Here is a 21,163-nt window from a genome sequence, read left to right on the forward strand (position 1 = left end):
TCAAAATTCAACACCCTTCTTGTAAGTACGGAATATATCCATATCAAATTAGGATAATAGTATAAAAAATATAATAATAAAAGATTAATTTTATTAGACCATCAAAATTGTGATTCAGTTCCAATCACACGATATGACAAATGAATGAATAAGAAAAAACTACTCCGACAACCACAACAACTTCCATGAATCAAATTTCCAGCCCACAAAATTAGATTATGAAATTGAGTAGTGATTTAGTGGACACCGGCTTGCGTGAACAGTACGCACGCGGGTGACATGGCAGGTGACACGTTTGCCCCAAATTTAAAAAAAAAAAAAAATCAAAATCAAAATCAAAATCTCAACAACAGGTGTGTCCCCAACCATTTCATCCCCCCACCCCAAAAAATTTCCCCACCAAACTCATTTTCCCTCCACCCCAATCTCCATCCAACCATATTCTCTCTCCACCGGCATCGGCTCCGTGATCCCCACCAAAACCGACATCATGATTTCCTCTCTCCCCCCGTCACTGCCGCCAACTGACCCCAAACCCTTTCCTTTCCCCCTTTTTCTTCCCAAACTCATTTTCTCCCCCCACAGACACCATGCGTCCTCTCATCTCCCCACCGTCACCGCCGCCGACGACCACCTCCACTTCCTTCCATTAGCTCCAGCCGGAATCCATTCCCCCACGAGAGGCAACTCTTCCCCTAAAACTCTCAATTTTCTAAAACCCAAAATGCTCCCTAGTCTGCCATCTTTATCATCGCCTACAACTACTACCTCCATTACCACAATGGAACTAACAATAGGCTCCACAAATGCCTGGAAGGCCACCGACGCAGTTCGTTCTGCAAGCCACAGCTCGACAGATACGGCCACGCATCCATCTACTGCTACCCCCAGTCATGGCTAATCCCCTTGGGTCACTCCTCCATCAGTTGCTGCCCCAAATTGTGGTAAGCTCACACTCTGCAAAATTTTTCACTTTGAACACTAATCCTCATAAATTGTAATTGTAATGGGTGTGTTGAGGTTAATGTACTGGTAATGCAGAATTTATTGTTCATAGCCTTGCGCATTTTATGTTTATAGAATTCTGAAAATAAAATTTGTTGTTGCCTTACCATAGGCTAAGTCTCGATATTTATAATAGTGTTCGTTACAAGAAAATAGAAGCAATTACAAATTGTAAACAAGTAAAACTCTATGAGTTAGATAAGATAAGTACATAGCAATTTCAAATTGTAAACAAGTAAAACTCTATGAGCTAGATAAGATAAGTGTTGTACACGATAATAAGTGATTGTAAGAATTATCTAATGCTTGAATTGTTGTGATCTTCATCTTTATCATTCTGATAAGAGCTTGAGTCGAGGATGTCTATAGTTTGATCTTTATCTTTATCCTTATCACTCTTATGAGAGATTGAATTGGATATTTGTCTAACAATGTTTAATTAAGTTTTATGTCATTTGTTAACTTAATATGTTGTTAGTTAACTTTGTAATGTTGTATTGAGTTGTGTAGCTGAAAGTTGTCCATGTGTAAGCTTCCTATTCCTATTGGATGTACTCCCATGTATAAAAACTTGCTTGTAAAGAGAAAAACATGATTGAACTCCACTCATCTCATTAATTACCGAGTGGTGGAGCCTGGGAAATGTCTAAAAAAGGTTCCTTATGTTAACTTCTAAATAAACAGAAAAATTAGATGTAGATTAAACTCTTCCGGCAAAAGTAATACTTAGGAAGTTCTTGGATTTTAAATGGGGAAGGATAATCTTGACAAATCAACAAATAGCTGCCATATCAATGAAGGAAAAACATGGAATCTCTCTAAAGCAGTGCCCTTTGGATCTACTTCTATAAAGTAAACCCTGAATACCTATAGTCACCCACAAACCATTCATAAATGGAGGAAATTGGTAATTGTTTCACACCCATGTGTTTGCTTTTGTTATCTTGTTGATAAATGATATATAAATATATACATATATTGAACTTGCATCGCTATAAATGCAAACAATTACAATATGATAGATGTGCAACCTTTCTTTTTCTTGAGTTTGGGGTTTCTTTTATTTATTTATTTATTTCTAATTAAATATTATAAAATGAGGGATGTGGTCAATGATGAATGATATTGGAGAGTGGTGGTGATGATAGTAGTGATGTTGGGGGAGTTTCCCCAGTGAGAAGTGTGTGTGTGGTGGGGTCCAATCTTAAACATAAAATGACACATGTAACACTTCCATTATTCACTTCCATTATTGTCAATGTTTATATAGTGAGAGCCAGAAGGTGGGGGTTGTTTATGAACTTATAATAATAGGGCCTTACTCTATGTTTCTAGAGAGAAAGAAAGTGGAGTTTCCATATATTTGTTTTATTCATTACTTTCGGGATAACATGTGTTTGATAGTAATAATATTTCTTTGGGATAGTAAGATTTGAATTTTTCTATTCTAGATTCTTAATAATGTCAACATGATGGTTATCCTTCAGAGACAATGGGCAACCGTTACGAAGAAAGATATCACAGCTTGTTGCAAAAGTTTCTTCAAATAGTAGTGGTTACAGCATTAAGCGATGAGCATTACATGGATGTCATGCGTGCTATACACATGCTAATGTTGAAGTACAGTGGCTCAAGGTTTGAATCTGATCAACCTTCCCATCACTGCAAATGTGCATTCTCTACAAGTAATGAAGGTAGTGTGGCAACTCAAAGGAAGGTGCGACTATCAAAAAGGAAGGTGCTTATAGTTAAAAGGATTGTGGAACAAGCAGGAAAAAAAAAAAAAAAAAAAAACTGAATAAATTCCTTGCCAAACAGAAGAGAAGAAAAAATCAAGTTTCTCATTATTTTTCTTTCTTTACGTGTGCTTAATTATGCTTACTAAAATTGGTTCTGCATCCAAAAAAAATTTCATGTATATTGGAAAACACTTGGTACTTTATTTAATTGAAGACCTATGAATCAATACAAGAAGAAGAAATGAACACAAGTTAAGTTCCATTGAATTCAACAACTTGTATTCATCACGGTCGTGTAATTGGAACTGAAGATAGTGTAATGACTCAGGTATACATTAAATTGTAGAAGCTCCATTACCTTTGATTTATATATTTGTAAGTGTCAAAACTATTAAATACTTGTAGGGTTCATAAGAAATCACAAAGTTTATTGCAGCTGGGACGGAGAAGTTGGCATTAGCACCTGTTGGTGGTGGCACTTTTGATTGTGTAATGTTTTGCTTATAAGAACCTAAATTTTTTTTGTTCCTCTCTCCCGGTCTTAATTTTTTTTTTCTATTGTCAAAAGAAATTATGTACTTGCTTGTCTCCCTTATCTTTCATTTTTTTTAAAGCTTTTTAGAATTTGTGCAAGTTTGTTGAATTTGCTAACTTATAAATTTGTTTTGCTGCAAGATACATGTTTCAAGCTCTTCGACTAGGCGATTGAACATGTTGTTTTGTTTCTTTTTGAAAGCATTACTCTTTTTTGTTCAACTAGTGCTTTTAGCAGATGATACTACCTTTGAGTATGTAATTGTGTAATGGTAGTGTATTGTTTTTGTAGTATCAATTAGTTGGAATGGTGTATAGTTTTTGTAAGTATGGAATAGTTGGAATGGTGTATGGTTTTTGTAAGTACTGAACTTGTTGAATGATTTTTGTATGGTTTTATTAAGCGTTGAATAGATGGACCCCACTTTTGACTACAAGAGGTACCTATCTATTTACTGTTCCTATCATGTATTTTCAAATCAATTATTTTGCTTTACTGTATTCAATGACATTAATTCAAAGGTATGAGAGTTGATTTGTATAGAACAATGATAGAACCTTTTTGTTTTGTTTCATTTTAAATAGGTAAACATGTGATCAATCTATTTATTCAATTAAATAGCTGGAGAGCTTCATTGTGATCCTATTCATTTACCAATAGGTAAGCCGAAACTTCTCATCTCTTGACTTGTTAGGTTTTACTGCTATTCCTATATTGGCTTGAAAAATTTTGTCCATTTATTCAAGAATAGGTAAAACTAGGGTTGTGCAAAATAACTGCATACCGCTGGCTGGCCGGCCAAGAACTGACCGACATTGACTGTCATCACTTAACTGACGGCCGGTACGTGGTAAACGTTTTCTATTTTCAACAAACTCGGTTCAGTAGGCCGAATAACATTTCTAACCGACCGACTTTACCGTCTTTTTCCATTTCTTTGCTTAAACATATAGTCATATGAAAGGTTAGCGAAGATTACTAAATTACCAACCGACATTACGGATTGTCACCATAATCACGTCAGGAATGGAAAAGAAGGTTAGCGGAAGAAGTCGGTGAAAATTCTGACTTTATTGACCATGGCAGTGCGAAATGCGAAAATGCCATTTTTGTAACCGAGTTATCCGACTTCCAGCCCTAGGAAAACTATCATGTTGATTTGTTATATTACGGAAGTATTTAATGAATTATTTGCTTATTGGATTGCATTTTGTTTTTACATTTTAAACCGTCAATGAAGTTACTAATGCTCTAATTTTGTACTTAGAATATATAAATAAAGGACCACGTATGTCACCGCCACAGAGAGTGTGTGTATTGGACTTCTTCTATGTTTGGATTTGTTTTTTAAATTTTTTTTATTTAGAAGGAATAATAGATTTATGCAAACTAGTCAATTGTGACAGATCTACATGATGGGATGAACTGCATGCCTCTTTTTCACTTACGTTTCCAATTCCATTCGCTTGTACTTTTATAAAGCCTCTTACAAGCATGTTTTGTCATTGTAATCTTTCATCCATTTAAAATTTTTGTGTTCCTCAATGTTATAACTAAGTTTGATTTTTTAAACAAATTTTGGAAATAATTTGTCATTGTCCTCTTTCTTTCAGTAAGTGGAACTTTTGACTGCCTCTAATACATTTTGACTATATCATATGACTTAAACGTGGTGAGTTCATTCTTACCATCTCCGTAAATGTTAGCTTGCTATCGGTTTATTCTTATTGCAGTTATTTAGTATGGTTTGTTCTTTTTCATTTTTATATTGTTAATGGTTAAGTGTTTTAAATTCTTGTAGGGATCTCATGAATGATGGAACATGTGGGAAGGTCTTGGAGCTTTGGGGGCAGTGTTGTTGATTTTGGTTGTCGATGCTGTTAGTTTCTAATATGTATTGTTTTAAGAGTTTATTATGTTAAGATTGACTTTCAAGGTTTGTGAAACTTCTCACTTTTTTAGTATTTTCAAAATGGACATGACACTGTATGTTTAAAAGTACTCATCTTTGTGTTCATTTTTTGGTTGGTGTCTTTCTGATTGTAAGATCTTAACCATAAAATTAAACAATTGTAAATGTGAAAACAATTTAGTATACAAGGAAAAAAAAAAGATTAAGAAATAAAGAAAGTAGAACAAGACAAAAACCCACTTTTTTCTCTCCATCTTTGAGTTATCCAAAAAGAAAGAGATTGTGCTAGAACACTGAGGTTGAGAGTGGCTTAATCAAACCTTCTACTAGCTGTGACTTGTAGCTTATAAGGATGACCATTCATGTAGAATGGTAAGCTTCATTTTTTATTTTACGTGAGTCCGTGAATGAGCAAGAGATCATCAACAAATTAACCATTTGCAAGGGAAATGGGAGGAGGAAATTGCTTGAATTATCTTCTTTAATCAAGTTAATAAATGTCGTCCCCTTATAGAATTATATTAATAAAATCTACTTCTCTAAATTACTAGCCTTGGTTGTTCACTTTTTCTCAAGAAAGAAGTAAAGAAACTGGTAACTAATTTGACAACCTTGTAGGCAAAAAGTATCCTGTTACATAACAAAGACATAATAGCTTTGATCTTAGTATCACAATTTATGTATGTACTATTCCTCATCTATCGATGCATTTGATTCCCGATCAGGTTGCATTTCTCATGTTCTCTTGATAAGAGCAATCATAGAAATTTTATGTGAACTCAATATTCAATTAAGCATCATTCAAATTCACATAAACACACAAATTAAAAACCACAACATGATCTTGAATGGTTAATTAAGCTTTGGTGAAGTAGTACTAGTCAGCCATACATATTGAAACTTAATAAATATTCTTATTGGACGCATGTTAATAAACTTAAAAACCACCACACAAGTGTGGTAATGAGCATATGTACAATGATGTACTCAGGTACATGCAGCTTAGGCTCTTCCAAGACCAGAACCGAATTGACCTTCTTGTAAATTATATAGAGCAGCATCTGAACAATGCCAAAGAGAAAACCCACTGTAATTGGAAGTTGCATGTTGAAGATCCCAAGAAGAACAAAATGTAAATATAGTGATTAGCCAGCCAGATAAAATTAATAATAATCAATAAATAAAAATCTGCCAGGCAAAAAAAATTAATAATAAATAAATAAAAGAGTGGCTGTCAATTTTTGGTAAAGAAATGAGATGGGCAAAGAAGATTGTATAGGACCTGCTTGTGGATTGGTCTAGATTTTATGCTTTCTACAACTTAATTATTCTGAATGAAATCTCTACATCAACTTGCAAGAAAGGTGAAAGATACATGGAGAAATAGTGCATTTTTTATGACAATTGCAGCACTACTAAGTACCAATAAACAAAAAACAAAATCAATATTCTAAGTGGGTTTTGATCGACTTGTACAATTACATACATATTGAAACTTCCTGACGGCATAGATTAAGCTGCATGTTGATGATGCCAAGACTTTTCAACAACGTCAAAAGTCAACACACACAAGAAAATGCACCTAAGCTGTTAAACATCAAACAATGTGCAAATAATTAATGCCACATGTGATTTCCTTCCATTTTCTGCATGCAATAACTTTTGTATATTTTTCAGTGTAGATATTCTAATGAATCTCCATAATAAAAACACTTTATGCCACCACAAATGAATTTCCCCTTTCAGTTTCTGAATGCATGTTGCAACCAATTGACATTCTATAGCCCTCCACAAATTCAAAAACTAGGTCATACCTAGTTAATGAGTTAGATCACAATGAAGCTCTTCAGCTCTTTAGTTGAATAAACGGATGTATCATATACTCATCTATGTAAAATAAAATAGAAAATTAAATTCTATCAATGTGCTATCCAATTCAAAAGTTAGTGTAATAATTCTTTCAATGTTGATCGACAATTGATTTGGAAATACCTGGTGGATACAGCAAATAGATAGGTAGCTATTGTAGCCAGAAGTAGCTTGCATCTATTTAACGCTTACAAAAATTGTACACCATTCCACATGTTTAGCACTTACAAAAACCATGCACCATTCCAACTATTTCACACTTGCAAAAACTATACCCCACCATCAGCCAAAAAAGAGCAATGCTTCCAAAAAATTCTTGTAACATGTACTAAAAGCACTAGCTAAACAAAAAAGATCAATGCTTTCAAAAAAACAAAACAACATGCTCAATCGCCTATTCAAATAGGTTGAAACCATATCATGCAACAAATCAAATTAGTAAGTTAGCAAAACAAAAAAACCGTTATAAGTTATTAAAGAATAAAATAAAAATAGAAAAGAAAAAGGAAAAAGGAGAATGACAATGACATAACAATGTAATTTGACAATAGCATGTAGCTTCAAGTGTGTTTACCTTACTAAAAGCAGTTTCCTGCGTTCCAATTATGTGATCATATTGAATATCAGTTATTGAAGCCAATGGAGCTTCATTTGTGTTCAATTCCCTTTCTTGGATTCCTTGGCAGGCCTTCAATTTAAAAAGATACCAAATGTGTTACAATATGCTTGAAATGTTTGTATGTGATCACGTGTTTAGTAAGAATAAGTGAAACAATCATAAAAAGGAAGAAAAATAAGCAACCTGATTTTTTCTCCCCTTCTGGTTGGCATTGTTGTGACTCTGATGTTTCTTTTTTGCTTGTGTCATGACTTTTTCAATCGTAGATACCATTCTTTTGAATGGTGCCTTGCCTTTATAAGAACCTTAGTACTTTTCATTACTACACCATCAATGGCTTCATTACTTTTGGAAGATGCGCGTAGAATATCATGGGAGGGTGGATTGGGTTCATACCTTGAGCACTTGTATTTCGTTAGCAACATGCCTACACAACGCATGACATCCATGTAATGGTCCTCACTGGTTGATGTAAGCGTCGCTAATTCACTACATTTTTTCAACAAGCAATCATATCTTTGGGCGTTAGGGTTGTAACTGAAGACATTATAACTACTCTCAACAAGAGTATATGTGCGCTTCAAATCCTTCCTCCATCGGTTAAGAAAATATTTTGTGGGCAAAGATTTAACTTTCTTTAATGTCAGTACAACAAAGGCATGCCTACATAAGATTCCTCTACATTCAAACAAGCCACAAGTGCATTTAACTTCACCTCCATCTCCATTGAAGTAACTACAAAAATTTCGTTCTTTTGTGTAATCATCAATTGTTACCTCATCAGATACTTCATAGGTAGAAATTGCACCTTCACTTTTAATAAGAAAGCAATTGCAATACATTAAGCAAGTAAACTCCTTACGAACTTCTTTGAACTTTGCATTGGTGAAAAGTTCTTGAAATTTCTTCTTAATAGAAAAATGAGATATACAGGGAATGATGGCATTAAAAGAATTGAAATCAGCTACTTTCTCATTCTCAGCCTTTCTCCTCAAAGCATTGTTAAATTGGTCAACAAATTCCTTCAGCATGCTTCTGGAGTGCACATAATTATCAAAAAAAGCATTCATACTTTCACTTCGTTGTGTAGTTTGCATTCTGACCCAAAATGTATCTTTTAAATATGCTGGTACCCAATGAGCCCGCTCACTATATAACCAACACAACCATGCATTATCCTGAAGATTATACCTTTCAAGTACATCTTGCCAACTGTTATCAAATTCAACACAAGTTTGAGAGTCGTTCGTATGGCACTCTTCAAGCCACACTTGTATTGAGCATGTGATCCTAGCTTCTTTGGAAATTTTTTCATGATGTGCCATAAACAAAATCTATGTCGGGTTCTAGGAAAAACTTCTGCAATTGCACTTTTCATAGCCTTATCTTGATCTATTATTATTGCAAGTGGAGCTTGGCAGTTCATGCATTTCAACCATGTTTCAAACAACCATACAAATGTGGCTGTATCCTCACCTGATAGTAATCCCGCCCCCAAAAATATTGATTGACCATGATGATTCACTCCCACGAAAGGAGCAAATGGCATTTTGTATATATTGGTCAAATACGTCATGTTAAATGTAACCACATCCCCAAAATACTCATATGCAGCCTTGCTTCATGCATCAGCCCATAACACATTCCTTAGCCTAAAGTTGTCATCCAAATCCATCACAGCGTAGAAGCCATCATTCATTTCTCGCATTCTAGTAAAGTAGTCATAAAGTACTCCAGCACCTCCTTTGCCAAGCTGAAGATGTCTTGCCTTGTTAATAAAATTCCGACAATCTCTCTCTATGAATGACAGATTCTCATACCCTCCACCTTCAACAATGAGAGAGTTAAAGTTCTTACTCACACCTAACCTAGCTATATCGTTTAATTCGACCCTTCTTTTCACATTATCATCTATCCTCCTATAGCATCGAAAAAATCTTGTTTTACTAGGGCTTAAAGCATGATTATGGTTCACATTAACAGTAGTCAAACACCATGCTTCATCCTTGAACAATGCAATGATCTTGGCCTTACACCCAGTTTTTGTTGTCGGATTTGGCTTGTCAATATTAATTGCATCAGTTTGCTTCTTGCCATAACGAGCACATGTAAGGGTGACACACTTATGACTCCTGTCTAGATTATTTTTACCTCCTTTAGATGTCACCCAAACCCCGATTGCTGAGCATACTGCCTATAATATAGTTTTAGATCTTTTTCAGGACTAAACTTCATTCCTACCTCCGGTTTTGCTTCTTTCTTATTGCATTGCACATCATTGTCATCCTTGTCTACCAACTCTAAATCACAGACAACTTCATTTCCATCTAGATGACAAAAAAAAAAAAAAAATACAGTTACCCAATCAACATATCGGAACAAGATTGGAATCACAACATTCACAGAAATCATCCAAATTTCTCATGGAAGAATACACATTCAGGTAACTCAGCCCCAGGGCCACACAATCAAGCTCAATCCAACAGGCAACCCTATCAACCTCAGTCCACTTACCGGCCTCCACAGTAGCAATACCAGGCCCCAAAGACTAATCTTGAGGATCGGGTGCTCAAAATAATGAGTGAGCTGGCGGGCAAGATAAAGCAGACGGTCAAAGCTCAAGAGGAGATAGTAAACTCTCACTCCCAATCCATTGCCAAGCTAGAAGTTCAAGTCGGACAACTTGCCAACACCCTCAATAGAAGAGACAAGGAAAGCTTCCAAGTCAGCCGGTGGTAAATCCTATGGGGCACTACATGGTAGATGAGGGCACGTCATACCATCAGCAAGTTCAAGCCATCACCACCTTGAGAAGTGGAAGAATAGTTGACAATCATGTGGAGGAGAAGAAGGATGAGCACACGGAGGTTGCACAGAATCTGCAAAATGATAAATGAAAGCAAGTAAGCAAGGAGGCGTCGTCATCAGTATCGCCCACTCCAGAGATTTCATATGAGACATGGGCCCCCTTCCCAGAACGTCTCAAGGCACCATCCCACTTTGGGAAACAAGGAGAGAAAATACAAGGAATGATGGAAATGTTCAAACAGGTGAAAATCAATCTCCCTCTTCTTGATGCCATCAGACAAGTGCCTGCCTATGCCAAGTTCCTTAAAGACTTGTGTACTCAAAAGCAGAAGACCAGGAATAACATCCCCAAGAAAGTCCTTCTGACTGAGCAGATGAGTTCCCTGATTAAGCACAACACTCCTCCGAAGTTCAAAGATCTCGGGGCTCCTACAATTTCATGCATTATCAGAAAAAGAGAGATTGATAAGGCACTTTTAGATCTGCGAGCTGGTGTGAATTTACTTCCATATTCAGTGTATCAGCAGCTCGGCCTAGGGGAGCTGAAGCCCACCACAGTAATTCTGCAACTAGCTGATCGGTCAATTAAGAAGCCTGGAGGGATTGTAGACGATGTGATCATCCAGGTGGATAAATTTTTCTTCCTAGTTGACTTTATAGTGCTGGATACCGAGCCTGTGCCCAATCCGGAGAAGCTGGTTCCTGTCATTCTTGGGCGTCCTTTCTTAGCCACAGTGAATGCCTGTATCAACTGTCGAACTGGAGTCATGGAGATCTCATTTGGCAATATGAAGGTTCGGTTGAATATCTTTACTGCATTTCAGCATGCTCCTGATCAGAATGAGTGTTTCTTTTTAGACAGCATTGAAGAATATATAGAAGACTCACTACCCAGTCTCCTGACTAAGGATCCAGTGGAAGCCTACCTGAATTACTTCGACTTTGAAGAATTCAACACTGACCAATACATTCAAGCGGTTCATGATTTGCTCGAAACAGCCGCTAGTGCAGATTTCCACCCATGGAGAGTAGTAAAGGAGCCCCTACCTGTGACATCGAGCACTCCTCCTGTTCCACCTCTACTGTCTCCACCGAAGCTTGAGTTGAAGCCCCTGCCAGCAAAGCTCAAGTATGCATTTCTGGGGTCTAACAACACTCTGCCGGTTATCATTGCTTCCGACCTACAAAAAGACCAAGACAGTCTGCTCGAAGAATTAAAGCAGTACAAGGAGGCCATTGGGTGGACCATGGTAGATTTGAAAGGTATCGACCCTTCTATCTGTATGCACCGGATCCATTTGGAAGAAGATGCTTGACCCTCCTGTGAGGCACAGCGCCGGTTGAATCCCAACATGAAGGAGGTAGTGATGAAAGAGGTAGTCAAGTTACTTGATGCAGGCATCATCTACCCTATCTCAGATAGCAAATGGGTAAGCCCCACTCAAGTAGTACTAAAGAAATCTGGCATCATTGTCGTGGAGAGTTGGTTCCATAGAGCACAACCACGGGATGGCGCGTCTGCATCGACTACCGGATGCTCAATTCCCATACCCGGAAGGATCACTTCCCACTCCCATTCATTGATCAAATTTTGGAGCGTCTTGCTGGCCAAAGCTACTATTGCTTCTTAGATGGCTATTCCGGGTATAATCAGGTTGCAGTTGATCTCCAAGACCAAGAGAAGACGACATTCACATGTCCATTCGGCACCTTTGCTTACCGACGCATGCCCTTCGGCTTATGCAATGCACCTGCCACATTTCAGAGATGTATGATGTCTATCTTCTCCGACATGGTGGAGAAATTTTTGGAGGTATTTATGGATGATTTTTCTGTTTTTGGATCTTCTTTTGATAAATGTCTCCATAATCTTTCACTTGTGCTTCAATGTTGCAAACAAACTAATCTGATTTTAAGTTGGGAGAAGAGCCACTTCATGGTGCAGGAAGGTATTGTTTTGGGCCATATAGTGTCCAAAAGAGGTATTGAGGTGGACCGGGCTAAGGTTGTGCTAATTGAAAATCTACCGCCGCCTACTTCAATGAAGCAAATCTGTTCCTTCCTAGGGTAAGCCGGCTTCTACCTCCACTTTATTAAGGCTTCAGTAAAATTTCAAGGCCCTGATGTAACTTGCTTGCTAAGGACGCCCCTTTTCACTTTGATGAAGCATGTCACGAGGCATTCCAGAAGCTCTGGTCTCTGTTATCTTCTGCTCTCATCTTGTAGCCTCCTGACTGGTCTTTGTCCTTTGAAATCATGTGTGATGCGTCTAACTATGCTGTGGGAGTAGTTTTGGGACAACGAGTAGGCAAGCTCCCTCATGTCATTTATTATGCTAGCAAGACTTTAATGGATGCTCAAGTCAACTACACCACCACCGAGAAAGAATTGCTAGATATGGTCTTTGCTCTGGATAAATTCCATTCATATCTTTTAGGATCAAAGGTTATCATTTTTTTGGATCATGCTGCTTTACGACATTTGTTGGCCAAGAAGGAAACAAAGCCCCGATTGATCCGCTGGATATTACTTCTGCAATAATTTGATATTGAGATTCGGGACAAGAAGGGTATTGAGAATGTTGTTGCCGACCATCTGTCACGAATTTTATTCGAGACACCACAGCCGATTCCTGTTCATGACTCTTTCCCAGATGAGCAATTATTTGAAATCACTCCGCGAAATCCGCCATGGTATGCCGATATTGGTCTACGCAACAGGACGGATTCCTTCTCATTGGTCTAAGCAAGATAAGGACCGCTTCTTCAAGCAAGTTCGATTCTATTTTTGGGAAGATCCGGAGTTGTTCAAGTATTGTGCTGAACAAATCATCCGACGCTGTGTTCTTGAGAGTGAATTTTCCAGTATTCTCACAGTTTGTCACTCTCTAGCATGTGGAGGTCATTTCAGTGCCAATAAGACAGCAGCCAAGGTTCTACAATGTGGATTCACATGGCCCACCTTGTTCAAAGATGCCCATGAATTCTGCCAAACTTGTGAGAGATGTCAACACCTAGGAGCTATGTCTCGGAGGGACATGAAGCCATTGAACCCCATCCTTATTGTCGAGATTTTTGATGTCTGGGGTATCAACTTCATGGGCCCCTTCCCACCATCTTGTGGATATGAGTACATTTTGGTAGGAGTGGATTATGTCTCTAAGTGGGTAGAAGCCATTGCCACAAAGGCCAATGATCACAAGGTTGTGGTGAAATTCCTCCAAGCCAACATCTTCAGCAGATTTGGTACTCCTCGGGCAATCATCAGTGATGGAAGTAGACACTTTTGCAACTGGTTTTTCAAAGCCTTGCTTCTCAAGTACTCCGTCACACATAAGGTAGCCACTCCGTACCATCCTCAAACAAGTGGCCAAGTGGAAGTTTCTAACCAGGAAATTAAGCATATTCTGGAGAAGATGGTTAAGCCATACCAAAAGGATTGGTCCTTGCGCCTCAATGATGCATTATGGGCCTACCACACAGCTTACAAAACCCCCATTGGAATGTCTCCCTATAGGCTGGTATATGGCAAGGCGTGCCACCTCCCTGTGGAATTAGAACACAAGGCTTTGTGGGCAATCAAGCAGTTCAATTTCGACATGCAAGCAGCCGGTTCCCACCGGAAACTTCAGTTGACAGAGTTGGAGAAGCTGCGGCAAGATGCCTATGATAGTGCTCGCTTTTATAAGGAGCGGACTAAGGCTTTTCATGACAAACATATCTTGCCCAAGACGTTTGTACCGGACCAGAAAGTATGTCTCTTCAATTCCAAACTCCGGCTTTTCCCTGGAAAGCTCCGCTCCAGATGGGACGGCCCTTTCATAGTTACCTCGGTGTTGCCCCATGGCACTGTCGAATTGCGGGACCCAAAGGATGGCACTCTGTTCAAGGTCAACGGTTAAAGGTTAAAGCCCTGCATCCAGAACTTCGAGCCAGGTACAGACGTGGAATCCGTCGATTTGACGGATCCCGTCTATTTTTCTGATTAGGGCACTGACACCCTGGGCTCGAGCACACCCACTGTGCGCTTGATCCCAGACCACGGGCCTGCGCTCGAGCCCACCCTGAGTGGGATCGAGTGCAGCAGCTCCACACTGCCACACACTTGCACGAGTACGATCGAGCGTACCTTCTGGAGCGCTCAAGCGTACTCCTGCCCATGCACTCTACCCTCTGCGCAAGTGCGATCGAGCGCACGCTAGTGCCGCTCGAGCGCACTCGTTCAGAGGCCTCACGTGACCTTTTTAGGTCACGACCCCATTTTTTCCCCATTTTTCCCCCAAGCGCCGCATCCCCTATAACCCAAACACCCCGCAGCTCCCCTCCTCTCCCCCACACCACCCACCGCCACCATGCCACCTCACCACCACCGTACCCCCTACGGCCACCGAACACCCCCACGCCGCCGCCACCATCCTCCCCCCACTCTCTTTCTCCCTCTCCGACCTCTTTTCTCCCCCCTTTCCTATTCTCCCAAATCCCCACCGTGCCCCATTTTCTTTCACTTTTTTGTGGAAATAGCAGTCCTTGGGTAAACAGACTGCTCTGTGTTGGTATTTCCTTCTTTTGTAGGGGGTTGGGCAGCCGAGTAGGGTGGTTCTTTACCACTTTCTTTTTGAAGTGCCCCTCAAGTGTTTGACAAAAAGCCTCAACGAAGCCCAATCATGCTTCTGGCCCCTACGTCCACTTCTTGGTCTTCCCCTGCTCAGGACACCACCCCTGAGGCCCCATCCTAGCCGCTACACCGCCGTGGGAAGCAACAGAAGCTTATCTTGGAAACCTCATTTGCCGTCGACACCGTCTTCCGAAGCCTCCAAGCAACAAAGTGGGCGGTCAAAGAATGTCAACGACGCGGCCTCACTGCACTATTCCAGCCAGTCAGCCCCGTTGCTTACGAAGGGCTGGTCCGAGAATTTTATGCCCATCTCACATTTGACTGTACTCAGCCGGGCATCCTCACTTCATCAGTGGCGGGCATGGACGTTGAGCTGACCACCGACGACATTGCTGCTGCTTTGCAATGTTCACATGATTGCCCGTCTAACATTTTGGCTCGGGATGGCTCCCCTCGGTACTCCGACCTACCGACCGATCTCACATTGCAATATATTGTGGACGACATCTGCCGCGGCCGCTACACCGATGACCTCCGCAACTGTACAAGCAAGGTCCTACTACCTTCCCGCCTGTGGTTTGTGGACTTCATTTTGCAGCAGAATGTGTGCCCCTTCGGGCATAAGACTCAGAGGCGCGGCTCCTTCCTCGCGGCCCTCTATGCCTTTTAGAGAGGATTTTGGATTTCAATCCCCAGCTCATTTGGGATTAGATACACAAGTTTTGGGACGGGGCGATTGTGCGGTGCACTTAGGGCTCGTCTTCATGGGGACTTCCATTCTCTTTTCTCCTCACCCATATCCTTTAGACCCGCAGCATTGAGGGTACACCCGCTGATGGGCCGATCTCTGCACACCCCCAGTTTGGCCTGATCCAGTGGAACCAGAGTTATTCCCACATGCCGAGACGACGTCGGGAGCCCGCAGCAGCTGAGGTCGTTAGGGAAGCTGATGGGCCTACACATGATGAGCCACCTGCAGCTGAGCCGGTAGCCAGAGAGGGAGCGGCAGCGACCGTCACTCTGACCATGTCACAATATGAGTCCCTTTAGAAAGAACTGCTGGAGCTCTGATCTGAGCTTGCTACCTAGAGGGCGGAGGACAGGAGCCGGGCAGATGAAAGGTTTGAAGCCCAGCAAGAACTGTTGTGCGCTATTTTAGCATGGCTGCCACCTGCTTCAGGGGCATCTTCTTCTGCGCGACAGTGACAGGTCAGGTTCTTTTATCCATTGCGTTGCTTTATTGTTTTTCCACACATTGAGGACATTGTGTGTTTTAAGTTAGGGGGTGTGGGCATACATGTTAGTTCTGAGCATGCAATTGATTTTCCTATTGTGATTTGAAATTCATTGATGGGCTTAATATGACCAACACATGATCACTTAATTAAGGAATTAAAATTGTGTTACTGTCATTAGCAGCATGAAATATTTCTTGTTTCAATTTGATTTTCATACGCACACCAGCATGTAGTCTGTGGGGCATAAAATCTAGAATCAATACTGTCTGGTTTCAATATTTGGAATAAATTGGGTAACTTATTAGGAAAATGACCTTGGCATAAATTCAAAAAAAAAAAGAAAAAAAAAAAGAAAAATCATTTTAAACTTTTCACCAAGTAACCGGACCTCTTGCCTCATTAAGCAGTGAGTGTTCGTGTCAAAAAGTGAGAAGTTTGGTTTGATTGAAAAAAAGAAAAAAGAAAAAAAAAAGAGTAGCTTAGCTTTGTAGCCTTTTTGACCCGAGTTAGTAAGTCCTTAGGGGTGTCTTTACACCTAATGCCCTAAAACTATCTGGTTTGAGAGTCATTGGCCTAACACTCGATAAATGGGTCAATCAAAAAGCTTAAGGGAGCTAAGTGAGCTAAAAAAAAAAAAAAAAAAAGAGAGGAAAATTGTTGCCTTGGTTGTTTTATCCAATGGGGAGTCCAATGAATTTTGAGTATTGATCCATGCATTAGTTTTGAAATCCCTTGACTATGTCTTGAGTTCACATACACTAGTTGAATCATGTAATGCTTTATAATTGCCATGATTGGAGATAATTTATGGTTCCTGAAATTGTGAAGATGGTGTTTGTTTTATTAAGCCTGATAATGACTGAGAACCATGATGGTCATGATATTGCATTCTTGGGGATTACATGGGTAGAAAATGTTTGTGGGTACCATTCCTGAAAAACCCTCACGAGACTTCACTCGTCCTCTAGGGAATTCCTAGGAGTTTAAAAGGCTTGTTGCATACGCTAAATGCAACCGTACATCTCACGAAAGCTGGATTTATCTTTTTGTTTTCAGTTTATTTTCTGTTTTGTATTGCTAAGGGACTAGCAATATGTAAGTTGGGGGGTGTGATAAGCGCCGAATGTTGCACATTCAAGCCCCTTAATTTACATATGTTAATTCCTTAGCATTGTTATTTGTTTGATTTTATTTTGTTTTTGTATTTTAGGTCTCATTTGACAAACCATTGGAAATTGGGCTTAAAAAGACAACAAAATGAGCATTCTGGATCTAGGATCAATCGCAGGAACTCCTAGGATCGAGAGCACTGCACTCGAGCGTCTGCGGCCAGGGATCGAGCGCATGCCTGCGCTCGTGCGCACAAAAGCTAAGCTCGAGCGCACTGCACTCGAGCGCACAAGACCTCGGATCGAGCGCAATCGGGCGTGTACAGCACGGTAGCAGTCCTTTTCCAACATGGACTTGGTTTTCAGTCTCCCAATTGGACTGGGAGACTGATTTCCGACTTTCTGAGGATTTCTAGGGTTTTAGGGTTTTCCAAATCCCTATAAATAGGGCTCTAAACATTGTAAACAGGGACACAGCTTTCTAGAGCAAAATTCAGTAAAATTGTCTTTGGAGCGTAGAAGATCATGAGCAACTAAACCCAATTGTGGGGTATTGATGTAACCCTCTCCAATCACAATGGTTTGATTGTATTTAATTTCTAGTTTTTCAATTTATGCATGTTGATTGTATAACTCTGAGGATTGCTACAATTGATTTCTGTTCTTCATATTAAATGCAATTGTTTTTAATTCCAATTCAATAATAGTAAAATTCTTATCTTGTCTTAGAAATTATTTTACTATTATCGAACTCAAATCATTCTTATTTTCTGTGATTATAAGAATTATGGTTATACAATGGTTCTTAATTGACATGTAATCAATAAGGTTAAATAGACCATACCTCGGAAAGACGGATCGTACTACACCCTAGTTTAGTGTAATTTAGGTAGACGATCTGTGCCAACCGAAGATGGGTTATGCTATTCCGTTGATTGCATGAATTTATTTTTATATGTTTTCTTGTTTAAATTATAACGTGCATAGAAAGAATTGCTAGAATTAAATATGGTTAACCATTGATGTGCGGATAGTGGTAAAATCAATACCCTACTCTCTCTCTCAAATATTTACTTCCTTTATTTCCGTTTATTTTATGCACTTTAAATTCACACAAACAATTCACTCTCTTTTAATTAAGTTAACTTTGATCTTTTAATTTTGATAATTAAACTCTTGCAGTCCTTGAGGTTCGACACCCATTCTATGGCCGTATCCTACAAAGATTCGTCCTATTGCGAGTGGTTATTTTTATAATTGATATTTTTGGTCACAAAAATACCACATCAATTTCCAACTCATATAAGAATGAACTAATGTCAACAAGAAGACGCAAACAAGTTAAAGGATATTATGCATCTATGTAGGAAATGAACATCTTGAGTACACGAATAGATAGATAGAGAGAGAGAGAGAGAGAGAGACAGAGAGAGAATTGGTTCTGTAAATGAGAAAAAGAAGAAAAAAGAGGGGGCACTCATCAAATCAAAACTGTTGACATTCTGTAGTATTTAGAGTGAGAGTTGATGGGGACCCCAGGACAAACACTGATCACAACAATACACTATGAAATTAGGGCGAAGAGAGAAGAAAAATGCCTCGAGAAAGAGGGAAGAGAAAGAAAGAAGCCCAGAGAAGCGGAAGCCAGGAAAGAGAGAAAAGAGAGAAGCTAGGGAGAAATAGAAAGGAGAGGGGGAGAGAAGAGGGGAGAAGAGAAAGAGAAGAGGCAAGATGAGTCCGGTAGGGGTTCAGGTTAGAAATAGTTAGTGATATTAGGATCTGCATTCCACTCATTATTTTCATTAAATGTAGATAAATAATGCTTCAGGTTAGAAAATAAATTCTTACCACAGTATCAGGAGCATTAAAATTGCTGGCACATAATCCAAGGGACACCTATATTCTGAGAAACAGCCATGCTAGCCACCTACATGGCATATCACTTCCCCACATCTCTATATGCGCTTTCTTAGTATCCATATTCATTCTCTATCTGTAAGAACAAGAAAAAAATGCTAACCGCAATCTCGATTGTTTTGTAACAAAGATAAACAGAGAAGCGTATCAAAGTAGAGGACTTGTAAAGCAGTTTTTTGATAGGATCATAACCTAAACTTACTAGACAGGCCAAGGCCCAAGGTCAAAGACCCTGACAAGCAGTTGAAAGCTTTAATTAAGAACAAATAATTTAAAATTACAAATAAAGGAAGCATTTCGTATGAAATATAACTTGGCTTTCAATCCTAATCACAAAAATAATAATTTCAAAATCAAATAGAAATAAAATAATCTTTTCCAGAAGGAAATTTCTGAGAGATGCCTCCAACTTCTAAACCAAGATAAATGTTTGCTCACACTCTTAAGTATTCTTAGTCATTGGTAAGAAGACTTGAAGGTTTCAAGATACTTGAGGCTCCACGTGATTTTTATTGGAGGAGCAATAGATTTTGCCCAATTGGCAAGGAGTGGACGACGAAATACTGATAAGTGTTAAAATAGTCATATTTTAGCCCCTTAATTTACATATGTTAAGCTCTTAGTTTTGTTATTATTTGATGTTTTGTTTCCTTTTTGTGTTTCATGTCTTTTTATAGGTTTTTGAAGAAAATGAAGCATTTCTAAAAATTTCGAACTTAAATGGCATTTTTGGGAAAATGTCGAGGTTGAGATCGACCACATGCAGACTAGGCTTGAGCGCACATACGCCTAGGCTTGAGTGCAACAGCGCTCGAGCACCAGATAACAAGGAGCGAGCCCAGTAGCCACGCTCGCACGCACAAGAAACAAGCTCGAGTGCACACAGGCAAGGATCAAGCATAGACTTGCGCTCGAGCGTACCGCACCTAGGATCGAGCACACTCATATGCTGGAGAAAAATCAGATGCAGCCAAGACTCCTTTTTCAACCCAAATTTGGTTTTCAAAGTCCTACTTGTACTAGGAATTAAAACCTCCGATTTTATTAGGTTTCCTAGGGCTTCGATGTTTTCCTAAGCCTATAAATAGGCCTTTAAACCTCTAGGAAAAAGTGTGGAGAAGCAGACATAAGCTCTGGAGAAGAACTGAAGCCTAGATCAAGAAGAGTTTGGGTTTTTCTTCTCTTCCACCTTTTATTTTGTTATGCAGTTTAGTATTTTAATTAGGGTTAGATTGAAATCCTAATCATGTTTGTTTAGGATTGCAATATTGGCGCCTTTGAAGTCCTAATGATTTGGGTGTTTAATTTGATTACTTCTTGTTTACTTGAATTCTTTATATTAACATGTTTAAAAATATGCATGTGCTTGGATTTATGTTATTTAAGTCAATTTGGATGACCGAGTCCTTGGCTTAATAAAGTGACAAAACAACCCCATCACAAGTTCTTGGGCTAATCAACATTGGGAATCGAGAGTAGATACCATGCCTTAGGCGGATCAAGATCCCCTCCAATTGTGAGTAATTGGAGAATCTCATTTTTTGAGATCCTAGCCATGTAAAATATCCAAGGGTCTAAAAACATCTAGGAACACAAAACTCAAAAACAAACTTAAAACACCTGATTATATCAAATAATAAAAACATTTTTTTATTTATTTAATAAAAAAAACAATTGGAGGAGAAGCCACCCCATAAGGCAGCTCATCGCCGCCGCCGCCCATCCCATGGGCGGTTGGGGGTGGCGCGAGGCTAGCCCTAGGCCATGGGGGTGGTTGTGCAGCCACCCTATGGCCAAG

General features: G+C 39.4%; 2 protein-coding genes across 2 annotated transcripts; both read right to left on the reverse strand.

Annotated features, from left to right (window-relative positions):
* Positions 1–7,924: 7,924 nt before the first annotated feature.
* On the reverse strand, positions 7,925–9,959 carry LOC148583067 (protein FAR1-RELATED SEQUENCE 1-like). The gene has a single exon (XM_088511527.1). The coding sequence runs from the start codon at positions 9,002–9,004 to the stop codon at positions 7,925–7,927; it is 1,080 nt and encodes a 359-aa protein (XP_088367653.1). The 5' UTR covers positions 9,005–9,959.
* On the reverse strand, positions 9,301–10,516 carry LOC148583068 (protein FAR1-RELATED SEQUENCE 4-like). Its single transcript, XM_088511528.1, has 3 exons — positions 10,460–10,516; positions 10,194–10,340; positions 9,301–9,873 (listed from the first exon to the last, which is right to left on the reverse strand). The coding sequence occupies exons 1-3, from the start codon at positions 10,514–10,516 to the stop codon at positions 9,301–9,303; spliced, it is 777 nt and encodes a 258-aa protein (XP_088367654.1).
* Between the last annotated feature and the right edge of the window lie 10,647 nt (positions 10,517–21,163).

This window comes from Corylus avellana, chromosome 11, assembly GCF_965113065.1.
Source record: "Corylus avellana chromosome 11, dhCorAvel1.hap1.2, whole genome shotgun sequence".
NCBI lineage: Eukaryota > Viridiplantae > Streptophyta > Magnoliopsida > Fagales > Betulaceae > Corylus > Corylus avellana.

Bases quoted from the DNA above. Each gene is read 5' to 3' on its own strand.
- LOC148583067 (XM_088511527.1), bottom strand. From the start codon at position 9,004: ATGGCACATCATGAAAAAATTTCCAAAGAAGCTAGGATCACATGCTCA.
- LOC148583068 (XM_088511528.1), bottom strand. From the start codon at position 10,516: ATGATTGTCAACTATTCTTCCACTTCTCAAGGTGGTGATGGCTTGAAC. The intron at 10,341-10,459 runs GTATGACGTGCC...TTGAACTTCTAG, and splicing joins ATGGCTTGAACTTGCTGATG to CTTGGCAATGGATTGGGAGT. The intron at 9,874-10,193 runs GTAAGTGGACTG...ACTATATTATAG, and splicing joins TATTGCTACTGTGGAGGCCG to GCAGTATGCTCAGCAATCGG.